This window comes from Phascolarctos cinereus, unplaced genomic scaffold, assembly GCF_003287225.1.
Source record: "Phascolarctos cinereus isolate Bilbo 61053 unplaced genomic scaffold, phaCin_HiC Scaffold_5;HRSCAF=322, whole genome shotgun sequence".
NCBI lineage: Eukaryota > Metazoa > Chordata > Mammalia > Diprotodontia > Phascolarctidae > Phascolarctos > Phascolarctos cinereus.
Genome location: NW_027555958.1, coordinates 302,421,926 through 302,445,405, shown reverse-complemented (window position 1 = coordinate 302,445,405; position 23,480 = coordinate 302,421,926). Strand labels below are relative to the sequence as shown.

The following is a 23,480-nucleotide window of genomic DNA, read 5'->3' as shown; positions in this document are numbered from 1 at the left end:
TTTAGAATTAGTGATAACTGAGAAGTAATCTCTCAAGCAAAAAGCATTTATTAAATACTCATTATGTACAAAGCACTGTACAAGGCACAGGAGATATGGTGACAACAAAAATGGTCCCTGCCCTCAAGGGATTTTCATTCTATTTTTCTAGCAGAAAATTATTTTATTAACTACTAGCTCACTCCCAAAGCTGTGTATCTGGCTTAGGAAATACCGTCTTGATTGCATTTAATCTTTCAGAAGTCATTTTGGCCAAAAAAAAAAAATCTATTTGGAAACTTGGAGAAGACAAGGATCCTCACCTGTCTGAAAATTCTGAGTTTGTGAAATGAATTCTCACTTGAAAGCTTCTGGTAAGAAAAACTGAGAAAAACCAAGAAGCTATTTAAAGTAAGTAAAGTAAGGTAACCCACATAGGTGGGTCTGGGCAACCCTGACCCCAAATGATGCCTTGAGTTACCCAGTGCTGATTCATTTTTTTCCTCAAAAGAAATATCATATTCAGGATTCTCCTCTGATGATTCACCCTGTATTGGGGCAATCCTATGTTATCAGAATACAAGATAAAGGTATGAAGGGATCATAAGATTATAGTTTTAGAGCCAGAAGGGACCTTAGAGGTCCTCTACTGTAATCTAATCCCCTCATCTTTTTTTTTTCTTCCAAAGCCAGACCTATGATTTCATTGAAACAGGGACCTGCCAGTAAGCAAACTCCCTCTTTCAATGCAGATCAATATCTGTTATCCAACTTGATGTCTTAGCAAGTTTGCTTGGGGACACTGAAAGGTATTTGTGACTTATCTGGGGTCATTGAGCCACAAAATGACAGAGGAAGGATTTGAACTTGAGTCTTCTACACTCCAATTCTGGGTCTCCAGCCACTGTACCATGTTGAAACCCAGAGAATTTAAATGACTTGCTTAAGATTTCAGCAGAAGTTGGATTTGAACCCAGGTGCTCTGACACCTAAGCAAGCATAGAGTTGTATCGCTGCTGCTGTTGTTCAGTCTTGTCCTACTCTTTGTGGCTCATTTGGGGTTTTCTTGGCAAAGATAGTGGAGTGGTTTACCATTTCCTTCCCCAGCTCATTTTACAGATAAGGAAAGTGAGGCAAAACAGGGTCAAGTGATTTACCAGTGTCACACAGCTAGTAAGTATCTGAGGCCTGATCTGAACTCAGGAAGATGAGTCTTCCTGACACCAGGCAAAGCTCTCTATCCACTGTGCCACCTAACCACTCAATCCAAGTTGTGGTCTAGGCAGCTGTAAAAAAGGCAATTTTGGGCTTGAATCAAGGACCTGACCTGGAAGCCAGACGAAAAGGACTTTATTTCCTTAGTGACCAGAAGAGCTACTGAGAGAGAGCACAACATTAGGTCTAGAAGAAGAAGGAAGACTAAGCTAGGAAGTAGAATTGGAGATACTATGAACCTCTAATTTGACTGAGCTACCTTAAGATCAGCCTGGCTTTGTGATTACTCACCACACCCCAAAAAAGTTTGTGTGCATTATAAAGAAGCTTTGGTACTTCTAGCAACTGGCTGCATATACTATATTGCATCAAATACCACAGGAAAGGAAGATGTCAGAAACAGGAAGAGAGAAAGTCTTCATTGAGGCAGTCTCCTGGCTGCCTCTGGGAGGAAAAATATTGGATCTTAATTCCTTCACCTCCCCCCAAAAAGCTAGAAACCTTCATTTGTGCCCTGCCCTAGGTTTCAGTTGTCTAACTTCTTTATAAAACTCATGCTATCTTTTCTGAACTAATCCGAGCCATAACTAGGGTAAGGCAAATGGGACTTTTTCCCAGGGCACCAAATTTATCAATTGAAGTTCAGCATTCTATTAGCAAGAATAATTAGCCAAAATAGGAAGCTGCCAGATGGAAGATTGGGATGAGCTCTTATGCCACCTTATTGGAGTCTTCATTCATATCCTGCCTCTATCATGTATTATTGTGCAGCATTGAATAAGTCACTAAATCTCATCGAGTTTCATTTTCTTCAAGTGAAAAATAAGGGCTTTGGGCTAGATAACATCTAAAGTCCTTCAGAGCTTTAAATCTATGATGCCACCATCCTATAAGCCCTTATTCCACATGTAGGGACCACCCCAGCTACAGCTGTGCACCATCTTTCCAGGGTCTACATCTTCTACTATTCCCATTTCAACTAAGGGTACTCTTTGTGGTCTTACCCCCTGCATGGTTAGTGGTAGTTGCCTCAAACACAATAATTCCTAGCTGTAGTTCTAGAAATTATCCAAATGCCTAACATTTCCTGTGGTCTTTTCCTCTTATTATCTGTTGCCTCTCCTTCCTTCCTTTTTTTTCCCTGGGATTCCTTTCTGATGAAAGAAAACCACATCCAAAAAAGTGCTTTTGCCAAATGTTACTTAATACATGGCACCTAGGTGGCACAGTTGAATTAGGTGAACTCCAACATACCTTTCAGCCCCAAATCTATGCTCCCTATGAGCCTAAAATTTGGTGCTAAGTTATCCTAGGACACTCTCCTCACTAAGTAAGACCTTCTTATTATCTCACTATGTTTAAGAAATCTTGAAACTTAATCATGTCACCATAGTGAAGGCTCTAGACTTGGAGTCAGAGGATCTGGGTTTGAATTCTGTCTCCCTCCTCCTTCTCATCAGTGGGCCTAAGTTCCCTCATCTATAAAATGAGAATATTAGACTACATGTCCTCTAAGTTTCCTTCCAGATCTACACCTATAATCTGAACTACATAGAGATGAAAACTATAATAAGCCCGTTGCATATTCACCTCTGAGTAATGGTGGCTAAAATGTAAACTCAAATGACTATCTCAGCAAAAAAGCCCACATGAAGCTCTTACTCAGATTGGCAATGAACACTGCCAAACATACCTGTAGGGAGAGTTATTGCTGGGTACTGAAAGGCAGAATGATAAGTTGTCTCCTATGGAAATTGGTACGCAGAGTAACATTGGGAACATATTGTGTTGTTGAGTCATTTCAGTTGTGTACAACTCTTGATGACTCCATTTGAGGTTTTCTTGGCAGGAGTGGTTTTCCATTTCCTTCTCCAGATCATCTTGCAGATGAGGAAACTAAAGCAAACAGGGTGAAGTGACTTGCCCAGGGTCACATAGCTAGTAAGTGTCTGAGGCTAGATTTGACTCCAAACCCAGCACTCCATCCACTGCATCACCTACAAAGACCTATTTGTAGTTCCTTGAACACAGCACTCCATCACCACTGGTCCACCATGCCCTGAATGCTCTGCTCCTTCCCTTCTCTCTCAGATTCCTCAACTTCCTTCAAGACTGAGCCCCTATGATACCTTCTCTCAAAGACTTCTCTAGTGCCTTCCCGTTTAAGGTTGTTGTGTCTATTTTGTATGCATTTTATATGTGTGTGTGTGTGTGTATACACACACATACATACATACACACATGTATATATGCATGCATATATGTGTATACACATACATATATAAACATGTGCATATATACATGTACACACATGTGTGTGTATATACCATACACACCTACACATGCATGTTGTCTGTGAATATTACATAATGCATTTATTCTATTGTAATATATAATCATATATCATATAAATTTTATACACACACACATTACCTCCCCCATTAGAATGTGAGTATCTTAGGAGCAGGGATTGCTTTTGCCTTTCTTTGTATCCCCAGCACTTAGTGCAGCATCTATACTAGTAACCGTTAAGAGTGAAAGGTGGTCTTAAGTCAAAAAAGCTTGAGAACCATTGGCCTCAAGCACTATGAGGTTAAATGACTTGGTCAGAGTCTGACAACCAGTATGAGGCTCCTCTTGAACTCTAGTTGTTCTGCCTTCTAGGCTACCTCTCTGTCCTCTACCAGGGAATCTTAACTGGAAGTCTTTGAACCTGTTTTGTTTGAATATTTTAATAGCCACATTTCAATGTAATTTGTTTCCTTTCAGTCCTAGTATTTTATTGTATTCATTTAAAAACATTATTATGAGAAGGGGTCTAACCACAGGCTTCCCCAGACTGCCAAAGGGGTTCCTACAGGGGTGAGCCAGTAAATGTTTAACAACTTACTGTATGAAAATTCAGGATACATCCAGAATTTTAAATTCAGAATTTAAGGATTGAAAATTGAAAATTCAGGATCTAAGTTTAATCTACAATCCTACCTAGAGGAAATCTACATTTCCTCCATCTTTCTTAAGTCCATACAATCAACAAAACAAAAATTAAGACCCAATCTAACATTTGCTGATTTCCTAGGTGTCAATGCCCACATGTAAAATTTAATAATGAGCTCTCCTTTAGAAGTTGGCTTCACAACATCCGCTGGTCATGCCATTCACTCTATCCAGGGATTCTTAAACTGTGGGTCACAACCCCATATGGGGTCTTAAAGCACAGTTTATGAAGCATTGAGGAGTCACAAGTGGAAAAAGTACAAGAAGCCCTAATCTATACTATAGTGTCTTTCTTATATTCAAGATAAGGAAGCAAAACCAAAGTGACAGGGAAAAAATGGAGATCATTGTCCTTCTGATGCGTGATACTGTGATATTTGACAAACATTGTCTCACTATAATCACATTTAATGAAAGAAAGCAATGAGCTGTTTAAAACTGGGAGCATGTACCAGTAAATTTTTATTATTTTTTTAAACTGACATCATCCTCCAAATCTGATCTTTGTCTTCTTTTTTTGTTTCCAATTGGAGTGGTTGTTTAGACAAGAAGTCTGGTGATGGGATGAAATTAAATGAATGAAAAAGCATTTATTAGGCACTTGAGAAATTGACACATATTTCAAGCACTGTGCCAATTAAATCACTCATTTCTTTCAGTACTTTTATTTCACAATCCTTAGGAAGACTGAAAGTTAAATGTTCTCAAGTATAAATATTGGCTTTCAAGGTAAAGATTTTTAATGTTTTAGACAGTTGCACTCATTAATTTGATCTTTGGATGATCACTGGCCCTTAAATAAATATAACAGTATTATCCTTCTTAGATGGACATTATAAGTACTTCCTGAGTTAAATGAGATATGCAAATATCTGTTTTGAAATGAACTTTTACAAAATCTTCAATAAAAATATCATATTGCATCTGTATCAGTGAGAACCAGGATTAGTATGACAGAGCTATAGTTTGTTGGCCAACTTATAAAAATGCTTATTGATGAATGCAAAAGATTGAGAAACAGCAGAGGAGATCACAGGCAAAATGGAACACACCTAAAAGGGAGAAATACATTGAGTTGTTTGTTTGTAAATGTTTAACCACATTTTTAAAGAGCCAATGTCATTATCTTTTCAAGGATCATCTATGGGTGCCATAAACTTCTGTTCTTAGTTATGGGCCGTATCTGAACACCTGCCCACCCATCAGCTAATCATGAAGAGGAACGTCATGCAGATATCTGAAGTATTCTTGTGTCAAGACTCTACACTCTACATATCACATAAGAAACGTATATGTAAATAAAATTTCTACATCCATTCAAACACATCTATACATCTTTTGCCTTACACCAACTATCCTTACATGACTACACAACCCAGATTGGGTCAGAGAGACTCCTAATTTGAGAGTTACTTTCAGGGAAAGTTTGCAAATCAAAAAGGGTTATTTCAGTCTACCTATTATGCTGCTGGTCTAAGTTTCTGGTGTGCAGAGGAAGAGGAGGAGAGGAGGAGCAGGAGGAGGAGAGGAGGAGGAGGAGGAGGAGATAAAGAAAGAAAGAAAGAAAGAAAGAAAGAAAGAAAGAAAGAAAGAAAGAAAGAAAGAAAGAAAGAAAGAAAGAAAGAAAGAAAGAAAGAAAGAAAGAGAAAAAGAACAGTTTATATTTTAAAATGAAACCAGCAAAAAATCTTTGAATAATCTAATATTAATTGATGACAAGATCACACAGTTAGTTTCTCTCTAGTCCTATATCCTCATTTGTCAGGACCAGAGAGGTTAAGCAACTTGCCCTAGATCACACAGTCACAACACTGGTATCACAAAAATTTCCCCAAGGCTATTTTGTTAAGAACTTCACTGAAAATTTAAAACAGAACAAACACAAACCCCTCAACTCATGGAATAAAACCCAATGGTTTTTACTTACCGACATTTTTACTAGAGTGACAAACAGGAAGGTATCCTATATCCTGCTTCTGGGGACAGATGGAATGATGTCTCAGGCTTAAGAACAAGGAATGACAGCAAAGGGTAGATGGCTTTGAATATTGTCTCTACCTGACTCACAGGTATTCTCAGGTAAATCCATGAGCCTTTGCATGAGAGACCTCACCAGTTCTGATGTGGGGAGGAAGGTTAGTAAAGCATCAAGAGGCCCTCTTAAAAAAAAATGGTGAGTAATGATTTCTTGTTCTCACTGTACATAACTTCATAGCACCTATAAGAGCTTGACCTTGAATGGCATCAGTTTTTATTTTATGAAATACACCCTGTACTACTTAATACAATTTAAAGTTTGATTGTTAAGTAGCAGGGAGATTTTTTTTGGAAGAAAGGTTAAGATTATCATATATTCAGCACAGAAGTGGCATTTCGTAGGGAGCCACTGCAGCCAAGAAACTGAAAAAATAAAAACAGTGGTAAAGATAAGAACCAATGTTTATATAGTTTTTCAAATTTTGAAAGTACTTTGCACATTCTACATTAGCTCACATAAATCTCCCAAAAGAGGTGAGGTCTTTCTCCGTCTCCCCAGCTGCATCTTCCCACACCCCAAATTACCTTTATTTTGCATGTGTAGATAGATAGATAGATAGATAGATAGATAGATAGATAGATAGATAGATAACATCCACATGAAAGCAGCTAGGTGGCTCAGTGGATAGAATGCTGGGTCTGCAGGCAAGAAGACCTGAATTCAAATCCAGCCTTAGACACTCACTAGCTGTGTGACCCTGGGCAAGACACTTAACCTCTGTTTGCTTTAATCCACTAGAAAAGGAGGTGGCAAACAGTTCCAGTATCTTTGCTAAGAAAAACCCATACAGAGAGACAAAGATTTGTACATGACCAAATGACCAAACAACAACAAAAACATATATCTACATATTGTTTCTCCTGACAGAATGTAAACTCCTTGAGGACAGGGACTGTTGCATTTTGGTCTTTGTATCCTCAATATCTAGCATAGTAATTGGCATACAGAAGGTGTTCAATAATTTCTTATTGATTGAATGATTGATAGGGATCATAACACATTATAGTGAAAAGAACTCTGGGTTCAAAGGGGATCTGTTTCAAATTCTGACTCTGATACTTCCTACCTAATTGACCCCGGGCAAATCACTGGGTTTCAGTCTCCCCATCTGTAAAATAAGAAAACTAGACTAGATGGTCTCTGAGATCTTTTCCAATCCTTTATCTATAATTCTGTGATAAGATTCTACGAGAAGGGAGAGCAGTCCTTGAAGAATAGAATGGCTGAATGAAAACTCCTTTGGGAACTTGATGCTCAGGGAGGCCATGTCCATTTTGGGGATGCAGAAAAATAGAACAAAGCTCAGTGTGGTCACATAGTGCCACAAATGTATTAGCAGGTGAATCGACAAAGCAGCCACCATCACCTCAGTTCAATTCAACAAATATTTACTAAGAACCTGGTATATGATAGCTTTCTGTTATGCCAAGAGGATACAAAGACAAAATGAAACAGTGCCTGTCCTCAAAGAACTCACATTCTACTGAGCGTCAAGTCTAATGACTACATTTCCTGCTTCTGCCAGTTTATACATCGACATACACTTAGCCTCAGTCCCTTTTCCCAACTAGGGAATTGTGTGTGTGTGTGTGTGTGTGCGCGCGTGTGTGCACGCGTGCGCACACGTGCACGTGCATGCATGTACAAGTATGCACAAGCATGTGAGCACACAGGTGCACATGTGAACTCATATGTATGTGCCCATATTATATAAAAAGGAAATAGTACACATGCTTTTTTAAAACAGTCTCAAAACAGAGATTCCTCATATAGAAAAGATGTGCTATTTTTCAATGATTTCTCAGGCTTTTTCCTCTTTTTAAAAAATATTCAGCAAACATCACATTTATAAATTTCTTGTCTTGTACACTTTCTGCAAGTAAATGATCTTCTAAATAACTCTTTAATGGGAGGGGGACAAAGCTCAGGAAAACTCACTTCCCACTATGAGCCAAAGTTGTACTTCCTAAATCCAGATCCCTGATGTAAGATCCTGGAAGATACTATCCATTTTGCAACTTGTTTACTACTTATTATTAATTGCTGGTATAGATTACTACAACTTGCTTATGGTTATCAGTATAGATTACTTATAGCTACTGGTATAGATTCCCCCACCCCACTAACACTTCCAGAAAATTTGATGAGATTTTTGTTTTGTCTTGTTTTTAATTATTTGATTTTTCACTATTTTTAAATCTTATTTTTATTCTGAACTTAGCAAACATTAAATAAAATGGGCATTTCCATACACATAGTAGAACAGAAAAGGGAAATGGCACATGAAAATTCAGATCTTTATTATGTACAACTTGCTTTTCTTCTTAAGTATACAAGTTCAACCAATAGCTTTCAAAACTGTTTTCTTTATCTTTACTTCTTTCTGTTCTCTGCTTTTTAAAGTAGCATTTCAATGACATCTTTCTAAGATATAGATTGTTTACTTTAGACCTTCTCTTAGGAGCCCATTCCCATAATTCTACAAACCAAATTATTCACTTCTCCAATGACCAAATAACCCTTTCCACCTCACAAATAACTCATTCTAAAATTCTACCGTTTATTTAACTGAAAAGGAAAAAAAGCCACATGGAATATGTTGGCTGCTGATGGAACAGTAAATCAGTAGACATGATGAGGGCTTCAAGGTGCCACACATACCAAGTCATCTTTAATGATGGATGATGATTAGAAGATAATGACCTTTGCCTTTGAACATGAAAATGAGCTCCTTTTTGTAGTGACAAAGAGCTATTGGAAAGAATCTTAATCTGGCAGCCAAACAAGCCAATCACCTTTTTATGATGTAAGGAGCAGTTCCTATGAAATAAACATCTAAGTAATGAGGTGTTGTTTTCAATGGAAATTGACATAAATTATCATGAGCCAACACCCACCGAGCTGAGTATATATAAGAGTGGCAGAGAGACAGTAAGCCATCAGATTTGAAAAATCCTCTTCTTCCCACATTTATTAGAAAGACAAACTAAAGCTACTTGCATCATGTCTTGCTGTGGAGTTTACCGACAGGACTGCTGCAGTGTCCCCACCGGTCCAGCCACCACCATCTGCTCTTCTGACAAATGCTGCCGGTGCGGAGTCTGCCTGCCCAGCACCTGCCCTCACGAGATCAGCCTTCTCCAGCCCATCTGCTGCGACAGCTGCCCTCCCCCTTGCTGTGAGCCTGATCCTTATGTGCCTTCTTGCTGGCTGCTGAACTCCTGCCAACCCAGACCTGGCCTGTGTGGAATCAACCTGACCACCTACACCGAGCCTTGCTGCGAAGGGGAACGAGTGTGCGAGCCATGCTGCTAAATCTAAGACTCCTCCCTTCAGTGACCAGGCTGTCCAGACCCCAAAGTATTCCCAGGCTTCCAACATTAACCTCTGCCAACTCAATGCTCCCTGTGGAAGGATTTAAGAAGAATTAGCTTCCAAGTCTTTAGACAATGTTTCCATGAAGCTGTCCAACTTCTTCACTCCACAGAGTATCTATCCATCCTTCCACACTCATGGGAAGTTGGGATATCTGTCTCTCTCTAATGCTATCTTATTGCTTTGGGGTGATACATGAACAAAATTCTACTGTTCGTAAGCTAATAAACTGCAGTTTCCTGGCTTAGCAAATGCGATTGCTGTGATTTTTCATTTGGTTCAATCTTTCTCCTCTCAAAAAAGATTGTGGAATATTTAGATCAGATGCTGGACAGCTCTTTGCATGCCCTCCATAGGTGTAGTTTAGCCCCTGAATTTCACATGTCTAAATGTTTCACACAGTGCCAGGAAGGCATACAACAGGCACTTAATAAAAAGTTGTTCAGTTGAATTGACTTGAATCAAATTGAATCAACTGAATTTCAACAAGCAGACTGGTGGAGTGAGCTGGTGGAATTCTATTTGTCAAGTCAAGTCAACAAGAATTTATGAAGTGCCTACTATTTGTCAGGTACTGTGAAGGCAAAAGACGGTCTCTGTCTTCAAGGAGCTCATACTATAACAGGGAGAAAACATGCAAACCACTACATCCAAGTAAGATATAAATAGAATAAGTTGGAGATAACTTAGAAGGAAGGTACTAAGATTAAGGAGGACTGAGAAAGTTTTATTTCAGAAGACAAGACATTCGTTGAAACCTGAGGATGCCAGGGAAGTCAGGAGGAGGGAGCAAGTTCCAGGCTAGGGGAGAGCCAGTGAAAATACTTGGGGCCTAAACATGGATTGTCATGTGTGAGGAATAGCAGGAAGGCCAGTGTCTCTGAATCTTAGATTACCATGGTGGTGGTAGTGGGGCAGGAGAGGCATGTAAGTTGTATAAAGACTGAAATTGTAGGAAGGGGGCAGGTTATGAAGGGCATTAAAAGCCAAAGTTCTTCAGAGAGACCTTGAGAGTATCCTTGTACCGCTTCTGCTGACCTCTGTGTGAGCACTTGCCTTGTGTGAGTTCTCTGTAAAATAGTTTTTTAGGCAAAAGTATTTTTAGCATTCAAACAATGTGGCCAGCCCATCGGAGCTGCACTCTCTACAGCAGAGTCTGAATGCTTGGCAATTCAAAAGGCATATTGAAAACGAAGAAATGGGAGTGTGAGGTGTTTATTATCTCATTTGGCTGAATCACAAGTGAATGAAGAGGGGTAGTATGGGATAATAATAGAAAGGTAGAAAGGAGACAAATGATACAGGTCCTTGAATGTCAAACTAAGAAGTTTAGACTTTTTCAGTAGGACATTGAAGGCCCAGGATAATAGATCTTAAATCTTTGGGGTTATCTAGTCCAACTCTTTTGTTTTATTCGTAAGGAAACTGAGGCCCAGACATGCTAAGTCTTAGCTACAGGTAGTAAGTAGCAGAGCTGGAATTTGAATTCAGGTCCTTTGACTCCAAAGTCAATGCTCTTTCCATTACACAATGCTGAAAGTGCAGATGAAGTATGTGTGTGTGGTGGTGGGGAGAGGTTTAGTCAATCACCTAGCATTTTTTTTTTGGTTAGGCCATTGGAGTTAAGTGACTTGTTCAGGGTCACACAGCTAGTAAGTGTCAAGTGTTTGGTCTGATTTGAACTCAGGTCCTTCTGACTTCAGGGCCAGTACTCTATCCACTGTGCCACCTAGCTGCCCCTCACCTAGCAATTATTAAGCGCCTTTTATATGTCAGTCAGTGTACTAAGTACTAATATGGCTCTTTCCCTGGCTAGTTGTATGACCTGGGGTAAGTAACTTAACCTGTCTGACAATTTCTTCTGTAAAAAGGAGTAAGTTAGATGAAATGTTCTATACAATCCCTTCCTGCTCTAATCTATGATATAGCTCTAATAATCTTTTAAATTATTTTTAATTAATATTTTTTCTCTCCATCCTACATCTCCCTTCCCCATTGCAAAAACAGAAGAAGAAAAACAAAATCTTGTAACAAATATACATAGCCAAGCAAAACAAATTCACACATGTGCCATCCATACCTAATTCTGCATATTGGACCACAACCTGCCAGAAGGTGAGTAACATTCTTCATCACTGATCTTCTGGAATCATAGTTGGTCATTGCATTAATCAAACTTGTCTTTCAAAGTTGTTTGTCTTTACCATGTTGTTATTGTATAAATTATTCCCCTAATATTGTCCACTTTGTTCTACAGCAGTTCAGATAATTGTCCTAAGGTTTCTCTGAAAATATTCCTTTTGTTATCTCTTGCACCATAAGAGCATTCCACTACATTCATATGCTATAATGCATTAGCCATATGCTAATAACTGATGGGCACCCCCCAGTCCCTTAGCTCTCAATTCTCCTCCACCAGAAGAAATAGCTCTGACGTTCTACATTCTGTGATCAGGCAGGTATTGTGACGTGGTAGGTAGCACAATGGACTTAAAATCAGAAAAATATGAGTTCAAAACCTACCCTTGGTATTTATTAGCTGTGTTGTCATTACTCAGTTGTGTCCAATTCTTCATGACACAATGGACCATAGCATGCCAATACTGTCCATGGGGTTTTCTTGGCAAAGATACTGTGGTGGTTTGCCGTTTTCTTCTCCAGTGGACTGAAGTAAATAGAAGCTAAGTGGCTTGCCCAGGGTAATAAGTAGTAAGACAGCTAGTAAGTGTCTGAAGCTAGATTTGAACTCAAGTCTTCCTGACTCCAGCACTCTATCCACAAAACCACCTAGCTGCCTCCATCAGCTGTATAATTATGAGCAGATCCCAACCTCTTTAAGGGGATCTGAAAAGAGAGGATAATAATTCCCAAAGTATCTACTTCAAAGAGGCTCAAATGGGATGTATATTAAGTAAGAAAGTTAGTTACTGTTATCAGACTTGTACTTCAGGAAAATTAATTTGTCAGAAGTGTGTGCAGGGTACATTAGAAAGGGGATAGACTAGAAGCAGGATGACCAGTTAGGAATCAGTTATTCATAGTGATAATAATAAGAGCTAACATTTTTATAGCACTTTAAGGTGCTTTACAAATATTATCTCCTTTGGTCCTCACCACAACCCCAGGAGGGAAGTGCTATTATTGCACCCATTTTACAGATGAAGATACTGAGGGTAGGAGAGGTAAAGTAATTCCCCGAGGATCCCACAGGCAGGATATGAGCCCAGTCAGTTCTTCTGATTTCTAATCTGGCACTCTATTTGTTATTCCTCCCAGCTGCCTCATGGGTACTAGAAGTGTAGTGCTACTGGAAGGGTAGTATAATATAAGCTCTAAAAACAAAGAAGGGACAGATGTGGAGAAATGTCATCAGTATATTTTCCTTCCTTATGGAAGGAAAATTGTACACTATTTAATACTATTCCTTAATATGTTTCTACATTATACCTTTGGTATTTACCTAGCAGTCTTCATCCTAGGCTTGACAAGCTCATCCTCAATTGTTCAGTCTAAGTACTTGAACTAAAGATCAAATAAATGTTCAGAAGAGGAAAGGGAAATCTGTAAATTTATGAATCAGGGTTCTGTTTTGACTTCAATCATAAAAAAGAAATTTTGTTTGTTTGGTCTTTTGTGTTAATTACAGTGAATAGAGCATTCCAGGCAATTGATTGGCCTACAAATGCTGAGGGTCCTGATGCAGAGTTACCTAGATTAACTAAAGGACCAGAATGATTAAAAAATTAAATGGAAATAAAAGGTTGTTTCTTTTTAATTTGCAAATTGTATTGATAGCTTTGGTTCTTGCATCATCTTTTTTCCTTTTTTTTTTAATTTTTTTTAAAGGAATTTGGTAAAACTAGCATATTCATCAATGGAGCCTGACAGCATATGCAATAAGCAAAACAGATTTTTAAATGGAAGAAAAACCCAGAAATTTCTAAAACACCAAGACTCAGTTTCTTTATAAAAAGTTTTAAAATATTTCGTATTTAATTAAGGCATAAGGTGATGTCATCTGCATGTTTCTTTTCATATCAAAGCAAGTTGCAGAATGATGAAACTATGAGGACTAAAGTTTGTAAGTCTAAAGTTCTTTCCCAACTTCCATTTTCTCAAGATGTCCTAGAGCATTTGCTACTCTCCTACATCTTCGCTTGAAGTAGTTTTATGAGGGTGGATTACAAAAACGATTTTTGTTTTGGTCTGGGCCGATGATTTCATCAGCGTGGGGGATCTCCCTAGTGTGCAAACACTCATCCACCAAAGCACATCAACATCTCCTCTGCAACTCAGGGTATTAGAGAATGACCCAGGGCCTTACCTGTCCTGTCTATGAAAAACTGTCAGAGATCAGGTGACATTCCCCAGCCCTCTCCTTCTCCATCGGAGGAAGCTAGGGACAAGACGGGCAGAGCCATTTCTGAGGTCACAGAATAAATAAGTGACAGTGCCTGGGCAAAAAGTGAGGAATCCTGCACCATGCTCTCTCTAGAATTCAATATGTGAGAAAGGACCATTGCCATGGTTACCATGGTGACTGCTACTGTTCATTTGTTTCAGTCGTGTCTGACCCTTCATGACCTCATTTGGGGTTTTCTTGGCAAAGATTGGAGTGGTTTGTCATTTCCTTCTCCAGTTCATTTGACATATGAGGAAACTGGGCAAGCAGGGTTAAGTGACTTGCCCAGGGTCACACAATTGGTAAGCATTCAAGGCTGGATTTGAATTCAAGTTTTCCTGACTCTGAGCCTCTAGGTAACTCCCTAAAACTCATCTGTAACTTAATAGTTAGAATGTGAGCTCTTGAAGAGAAGGGACTGTTTCACTTTTCCCATTGTTTTCCCAGGGCTTATTATAGTGTTTGGCACAAAGTTATCACCTATTCAATACTTTTTTTTCAATCATTCACTGGGATAGAAGTCCAGACATCTGGGTTCTAGATACCAATGCAATCAGAAGTGTGTTCACCTGAACAATTTTTTTTAATCAGAAAAGCATTTTTTCATATAAATATTCCAGTTACAGGATTTTAAAGTTCTACGAGTCTTTGGAGACTATTTTGTCCAACCTTCTCTATTTCTGGGTGAGCTGACATCAGGGGTCACTATCCCTCCTGACATGATGTCAGAGCTAAAAGGTACCTTAGAGATCATCTAGTCTCAGAGGTTTCTAGTCTTTTTGGTGTTATGACCCCTTTGGTAGTCTGTGAAACCTTAGGAGTTCTTCTCAGAATAATTTTTAAAGATATAAAATACATAGTATTACAAGGAAAAACAATTATAACAAAACGATGAATTTTTTTTCTCATCAAAGTTCACAATCTATCGATAGACCTCTGGGAGTTTCATGGACCTCAGGTTAAAAACTTCTGATCTGGTCCAACCTCAACCTGTGTAACCCTAAGCTAGACATTTAACCTCTCAAGGCTTTAGTTTCCTCATCTATAAAATAGATTTGCACTTCACATGCTACAGATGACAGAGAAGTAAAGCAGAAGGTTCAAATTCACTTAGCTCGCTCACAGTGTGTAAAATCAGGGTTGATTCCAGTTCCTAAACCTTGTGCCCCATCTATTATACTGTACTGGGTCCTACTTGTAGCAACATGCCCCTACTTTTAACCCTCCTAGAAAAAAAAATAAACTAACAAGTTATGCACATGGGAAAAGATACAAACAACAACAGGGAAGAATCCTTAAGTTTTGAGGAAACGCTCAGTGGGAGTGGAAGGTATATAAAAGACGTGGAGGCCACTTTGACACGGGAGCGCCTGTCCAAGCTTGCTGACCTTACTCTCTCGCCATCATTTTCCTTTGCCACCAAAAAGAAGCTCCAACTCCTGACACCATGTCTTATAATGGAACCTGCCTCCAGGGTTGCCGCTGTAGCGTCCCCACAGCTCCGGCCACCACCATCTGCTCTTCAGACAAATGCTGCCGCTGCGGAGTCTGCCTGCCCAGCACCTGCCCCCACGAGATCAGCCTTCTCCAGCCCACCTGCTGTGACTGCTGCCTTCCTCCCTGTTGTGTGCCCGATTCCTATGTGTCAACATGCTGGCTGCTCAGCTCCTGCCAGCCCACTCCCAACCTGTGTGGCATTTCAGTGACCACATGCATTCAGCCCTGTGCCTGTGAACCATCTTGCTGCTAGGTAGCTATGGTTTTTTTTTAAAGGATGCTATGGCCTTTGTCAGCTTACCAACATGACTCTGAGGACCCTTGGCATGTGCTAAGGGCAATTTAGCAATGATTGAATCTCCTCAAAGAAACTACTCAGTACTTGGACATTAAGGTCTATGAAAAGTTTTCTGAACAAGCTTTAAAATGCCTGAAAAGAAAAATGGAAAGTATCACTAAGAATATTGTTGTTACATCAATTTTTTTTTCTTTTTGGAGTAGGGGTGAGGTAGGAAGGAGAAAAGATAAATGCTTTATTGAAAAAAATAAAATTAAAAAAACAGAAAATGTCGCTAAGTCCTCCCATATTTAAAAAGCAAATAAACACCCATGCCTCCCAAACTATGTGTTGCCTCATCATTCCAAGCTGTAATTATCCAAAGCTTATTAACCTGGGCATCATACTTCCATAAATATACTCAGCAGAATTACACTTTCTGATGACATCAGTAGAAATCTTGTAGCTTAAAGCAACTCCTTAACACCTTTCAGATTTGGAAATCTGAAGAAAATTACCTTCAAAAATGTTGTTTCAAAATTTTAAATTATTTAAATTGTAAGTCCAACATCACTATGTATAACTTTTCAGTCTCAGCTTTTAATGTTCATTTTTCCTACCAACTCCAACAATCAGGTTACTTCTATAACTAAAGATCTGGAGAATTTTCTGTCACTCAGAGGAGAGGTTATTTTGATCTTATCAATCAAACTTTACAAAAGAAGAAACAAAAGGAGAATTATCTCCTGTGAGCTGAATTATTTGCAGAAGAAATCATTGTCTCCTCAGAACTCCAAAGAACTAAAGGTGAAGCATGCCTTCCTCTCCTCAGCAAAGAGTGGTGGACTATAGATGTAGAATGAGTCATACATTGTCTAAGAGCCAATGTTTTGGTTTATTTTGCTTAACAATATTTTGTTTAAAATGTTGCAATTCTATTGGGAAGGGAGGTAGAGGAAGAGAATTATTTGTAACTTAGTCCAAAATAGTATTGAATGTATAATCTCATTAATGTAGGCATTTCCTGCAATGATGAATCTTGTGTATCTCTTGCCCATGCTCTCCCATAAGTTCACAGCTACTAGGGGCCTTTCTTCAGTTCTTTTGACATCATGAGGACTCCGATGGAGTATACAAGCTATTAATTGGTTATCCTTAACTTGCTAGGTAGACATCCCAACTTTTCAGTGAAGTGATAACAGTGTAAGGAAGAAAAGCATAATTACATATTTTAAAAGAGAGGAGAAGGGAAGGAAGGAATGAAGAAAGGAAGGAAAGAAGGAAGGAAATAAAGGAAAGAGGGAAAGAAGGGAGAAAAAAGAAGAAAGGAAGGGAGAAAGAAAGGAACAAAAAGGGAGAGAGGGAAGAGAGGAAGGAGGGAAGAAAAGGAGGAAGTAGGATAGAAAGGAGAGAGGGAGAGAGGAAGGAATAGAGAAGAGAAAGAAGTGAAGGAATCTTTTGGGAATCACACATTTTCCATTTTCGTCCCTAATTTTCAATTTTGATTTTAAATGCTCTGTGTCAAGAAATAATAAATAGAAATATTTAAATCTGTAACATCCTAACTATACTAATTATTTTTTAAAATAAAAAATTACTTGAGACTGTTAGTGATATTCTTAAAGTTAAGGACAGTAATCTCTTCACAACTGATTCAGTCACCTTTTCTATTTGCATGTGATTAGGTTAGATTATTTTATTTCCCCTGAGTTCTCATAAAACTACTACCAAGCAGTTGGTATCCTTGGAATACCTAGGAGGCATCTATATGTTATAATAGATAGAGTGTTACCCTTGAATCAGGAAGACCTGAGTTCAAATCTGGCCTTAAATACTTGTAGCTGAGTGACCCTAGGCAAGCGACTTAACTTCTGTCTGCCTCAGTTTCCTCATCTGTAAAATGGGTTTAATAATCGCATGTACTTCATTGGGTCATTGTGAGGATCAAATAAGGCAATATTTGTAAAACACTTTGTAAATCTTAAAGTGTTATATAAATGGTAGATTTTTAACAAAAAAAAAGTCATTCAACTAATATTTATCAAGGTCCAGTACAGTAGCACTGTGGGGCATTTAGAAATGAATTTACCCTCAAGGAATTTATAATCTATAGTCACAGGGGAGATAATATGCTTGAAACCATCAACTGACCATTTGGGCACTGGACAGTAAAGGCACAAAGAGGAACATGCCATAGTTTACAATGCTTCTCACTGACTCACGTCTTTTCCATGTTCCATCCGGAATCCATAGTTTGGAGTCATAGTAAACAGGATTCTTGTCATTTATACCTTGATCCAGTGTTTCCAGATGCTTTTTTTTAAAGTGAATCATCCTAAAAATCACAGAATTACAGAACATCAGGGCTGGAAGGGACTTCAAAAATCATCAAGTCCAACACTCTCATTTTACAGATAAAGAAACTGAGGCCTGAGGAATAAAAACAACTTTCTCAAGGTCACACATCTGGTGAGTGGCTGAACCAAGATATAAAGGTATAAAGTCTAAAACTCAGCTCAAAGGAGCAACAGTTACTATAGGGAAGATTAATTAATATTGATAAAACACCATACAGTCATTTAGTAAAGTCCAGGACCCCTTCCCCTATAATACGCCCCAGTAAATGAAGACTTCTTTCATGTAAACTACATATTTCAAAAAGGTTCATCACTATGCTAAAAGCATGAGAAGTGTTGTCAAAAGTGCATTGTATTAGTTTATAGGGGCTGCTAGGCAATGCAGTGGATAGAGCACCGGTCCTGGAGTCAGGAGGACCTGAGTTCAAATCTGACCTCAGACACTTGACACTTCTTAGCTGTGTGACCCTGAGCAAGTCACTTAACCCTGATTGCCCCCCAAAAAAGTGCATTGTATTAGCAGAGAGATACACACAGGGTAAAGGTAAGGGGCTGGAGAGAATCGATTGTGCTTCAGCTAAAGCAAAGAAAGCAGAGGTAGAAATCATGATTTCAGACAAAGCAAAAGCAAAAATAGATCTAAGTAAAAGAGATAAAGAAGGAAGAAACTGTATCTTGCTGAAAGGTACCATAGATAATGAAGTCAAATCAATATTAAACATATACGCACTAAATGGGATCCAAGAGAATCCCAAAGGATTAATGATGAAGCATACCATCCACCTCCAGAGGAAAAAACTGCTGTTGATTGAATACAGACTGAAGTGTGCTATTTTCCCCTTTTTTCCCTTTTTTTTCTTTTATTTGAATCTTCTTGTACAAGATGGCTAATATGGAAATGTTTTACATAATTGCACATGTGTAATCTTAATCTGATTGCTTACCATCTCAGGGAGGGAAGGAGGAAGGTAGGGATAGAATTTGGAACTCAAAACTTTAAATCAAAATGTTAAAAAAAATTTAAGTGCATTGTATTTAGAGTCAGGAGAGTTGGTTTCACATCTTGGCTCCATAATTTACTCTTTGTGTGACTTAAGACAAGTCACTTCACTTCTATGTCTCTGAAATGAAAGGCTTGCACTAGGTGACCTCTCAGGCTTCTTCTACCTCTAAATCCAGACTCTTCTCTTCAGTGTGCTTATGTCTCATCTCTTTACTTACTAAGAGCAAGGACCCTGTCAGTCCCCACAGTACTAGGCATTTTGGGGACACTCTTAAACTTTGCCATGAGTTGACATATATGGCCTCAGAATCACACAGTGTCTGTCAGAAGGCTCCCCAGTGGTCATCTAGTCCAGCCCATGCCAGAGGGGAACAGACACTTCCTTTGATAACATACCCAATAAGTAATCATTCAACGAGGAGGAGAAGAAAAGGAAAAAGAGAGACAGAGACAAAAGGACAGAGACAGAGAGGGACAGAGATGGACAGCAGCATTTATTACCACTTACTGTATATCAGATACTGTGCTAAGGGATACAAATACAAGAAGCAAGATAATCCCTGCCCTCAAAGAGCTTACATTCTAGTTTTTTTGTTATTGTTCAGTCATTTTTCAGTCATGTCCACTCTTCATGAACCCTTTTGTGGTTATGTATACTGGAGTGACTTGTCATTTCCTTCTCCAGCTCATATTACAGATGAGGAAACTGAGGCAAAGAGGGTTAAGTGACTTGCCCAGGATCACACAGTTACTAAGTGTCTGAGGCCAGATCTGAACTCAGCAAAATGAGCCTTTCTAACTCCAGGCCCAGTACTCTATACATTGCACCACCTGGCAGCCCACTACATTCTAGTAGGAGAGAGAAAATACATAAAGGAGGAGCTGGAAAGGGATATTTGACAATGGTGGCCAGGAAATGAGAAATATTATAATTCCAGGCAAGGTAAGATGAATACTCATCTAGCAGAGGCCAGGATTGTTTCAGGGTGAGAGTCCAATGTTCTGGTGGTGGGCAGGAGGGGATAATGGATGGAGTACAGATGGGATGGTTTGGAAGTGGTGGATGGGAAATCACACGGAAGACTGGGTCCAAGTAAAATCATTCAAAAGCTCAGCTAACTGAGATGAGGGTTGTTCCAGGACAGAGCCCTAAATTCTTAGACTCATCAACCCACTCCCCTTTTGGAGAGCTCGAATGGTTGTGCTTCCCAAAGCACAACCGGGGCAGTCAACTTTAACCTGGTCTACAGGAAATTTACATTGTGTTGCCAGGTAGGTCTACTAGAATAGGGAAGGATATACTTTTCAAGCAGCAAGGTTCCAGAAATTTCTTCATATCATTGATGCATTCAGATAAGAAAACACATGTAAAGCACTTTGCAAATCTTAAAGCACCACATAAATACTATCTATTATTGCTGCTGTTGTAGCTACATCCCTCAATAGGCAAAAGCAACACGTGAGGAGAGTGAGTCATCTGGGATCCTTATTTTATTAATGGTTATGGTCTCGCCAGCCACAGATCATATGTAGAACCAAGAGGAAAAGACAAAAAGAAATTATTTAGTCTCATAGACTTTGCTGAATTGTCACCTCAACCAATGACCAATCATTGGTGATGAGGGCTGTGATGATGGGTGACTTTGAAGATGAGCTCCACAGGCAAACTTCCTGGACAGTGAATCTGAGTATTGCAAAGCAAATATGAGTAACTTAATAAGGCTCAGAAATCTTCATGGATAACTAAATACCAAACTGATTAGAGGATCTCATAGAAAGAAGATGACATATGCAGAAAATTGAGGACAGGAAGTCCCCTAGGTCAACACCCACTGGGGGAGAGTATATAAGAGAGAAGACATTCAAACCATCAAATTACCCATGTTTCTTTCCTACTAAACAGGAAAACAAATTCTCTACACCATGTCTTGCTATCACGATTGCTGCTGCAGCGTACCCACTGGACCCGCCACCACCATCTGCTCTTCTGACAAGTGCTGCCGATGTGGAGTCTGCCTGCCCAGCACCTGCCCACATACCACTTGGCTGCTGGAGCCCATCTGCTGTGACACCTGCCCACCCCCCTGCCACATCCCTCAGCCCTGTGTGCCCACGTGCTTCCTGCTCAATTCTGCCCAGCCCATCCCAAGTCTGGAGAACCTGGACCTGACCACATACACCCAGCCTTGCCCCTGTGATCCCTGCATCCCCCAGTCCTGCTGAGTGATGACTATCTTTGCCCAGAGCCTGACAACATCTACAAGCTGTCTGTCCTGTATTGACCTGCTTCAGTAGCCCCAATGAGTTTCAACAGATGTTGGCATGACAGATGTGGCTAAGAACACTTTTACCAGCAATGAAAAGGAAAACAAGATACCTCCTTTGGCAACTTGGAGAAATGTAAATGATAAGCTATTGCACTAACTGGTTGTACCCAAATATTGTTGGAATGCTTGAGATTTTAGATTATGTTTTCTTTAACAATTTGCTCCTTATGTTGCCTTTCCTGTCCTGAATGCTTTTGTCAAGGCTTATGGTTTCTTTATGAATATCCAAATAAACTTGATTTCTCAAGTATTTAATTTCAGAATTTTCTGTGTGTTTCTTTTAAGAAGAAGAATTAGAAGCAAGATAGAGTCCCAATACCAGAGCAGTATAGGTTAAAATAATTGATCAAATCCAGCTAACATTCATTAAGTACCTACTAGGTGCAACATCCTGTACTAGACTTTGGGGCTATGAAGACAACCAAAAGTTCAAGCCCTGCCCTTGAGTGGCTTATATTCTATTTGGAGAACAGGATAAAAACCCAGAGAGAAAATAGGACAAGAATTCAGATGAGCCTATACACAATAATTTGAAGAAGGAGAGAATGCCAGTGGCCATCAGGGTCAGGAAAGCCTTCCCAAAGGAGGTGGCACATGGCCACATTGAATGAAGCTAGGGATTCTAACAGGTGATAATGGGGGGGAGGGGTACACATCAGGTATGGAAGACAGCCTATAAAAAGGTATGGAGGTGGCATAGTGGATAGAGAGTCAAACCTGGAGTCAGGAAGAACTGAGTTCAAATATGGCCTCAGACACTTACTAGTTGTATGACACTGGGCAGGTCACTTAACCCTGTTTACCTCAGTTCCTCATCTGTAAACATGAGCTGAAGAAAGAAATGGCAAACCACTCCAGTGTCTTTGCTAAGAAAAACTCAAAAGGGGTCACAAAGAGCTGGACATGGCTGAAAACAATTGAACAACAAGAGACAGAATGTTGTGGAAAGGAAACAGCAAGTCATCCCCCATTAGACTGTAAGCTCCTTGAGGGCAGAGACTGGTTTTTGTCCCTTTTTGTATTCGCAGAGCTTAGTACAATGGCTGGTACATAGTAGGTGCTTAATAAATGCTTATTGATTGATTGATTCAAGTAGGTGATTTAAATGGAATGTAGAAGCATGAAGGAGAGTAATTCAAAATGAGTGTAGGTAGTTTGGAGCCAGATGGTGAAGGACATTAATTTATCAAAGAGGATATTCACAGGCTAAGCATAGCAGCTATGTGGTACAATGAATAGAGCACTGAAGCTGGAGTCAGGAATACCAGAGTTCATATCTGGCCTCAGATGCTTACTAGTTGTATGACCCTGGGCAAGTCATTTAACTTCTATTTGCCTCAGTTTCCTCAACTGTAAAATGAAGATAATAATAGCACCTACCTCCCATGGTTATTGTAAGGAAAAAATGAGATAACATTGGTTAAAAGTACATAATGCAGTTTATTATTACTGTTATTAGATTAAAATAATAAATTACTAAAATAATAAAGTGACTTTAGAGATTTTTAGATACTTCAAAGATCAGAAATGTGATATAAAATATGTTGGACTAAAGAGGCAGGAGATTTGGCTACTTAATTTGAGCTGAGCCATTAACTCACTTCAGTGGATCAAGATGAGCCCTTTTTGAGTGCATACTATGTGCAAAGTGCTATGCTAAATGATGGAGATACAGAGGAAGTCAGAGAACAGTCCCTGCTCTGAAGAAGCTCATAGTCAAATGCAAATAACTGTACAAGCAAGCTATGGACAAAGTAAATTAGAAATAATCGACAGAGGGTAGGCTGAAAAAGCCATTTCTCCACTTTAGGTCACAATACCTTCATCTGCAAAATAAGAAGCTTCCTGGCACATAGCAAGTGCTTCAAAATTAATGATTGTGCATGCTTGCTAAACCCCCTGTTTAGAGTAGCATATACCCTCTGACTTTATTTCTGAATTTGAATTATTTGTTTAAGCATTGATCACTCTTCTTCATTCCTCAAACATTTGTAAAATAATCTCCAAACATTC

The 23,480-nt window shown here is 39.2% G+C and overlaps 1 protein-coding gene across 1 annotated transcript; it reads left to right on the top strand.

The window, feature by feature from the left end:
• Positions 1 to 9,232: 9,232 nt before the first annotated feature.
• On the top strand, positions 9,233 to 9,544 carry LOC110215659 (keratin-associated protein 3-1). Its single transcript, XM_020997277.1, has one exon. The coding sequence runs from the start codon at positions 9,233 to 9,235 to the stop codon at positions 9,542 to 9,544; it is 312 nt and encodes a 103-aa protein (XP_020852936.1).
• The last annotated feature ends 13,936 nt before the right edge of the window (positions 9,545 to 23,480 follow it).

What these genes read in the sequence shown, in the direction of transcription:
- LOC110215659 (XM_020997277.1), top strand. Translation starts at nt 9,233, where the DNA reads ATGTCTTGCTGTGGAGTTTACCGACAGGACTGCTGCAGTGTCCCCACC.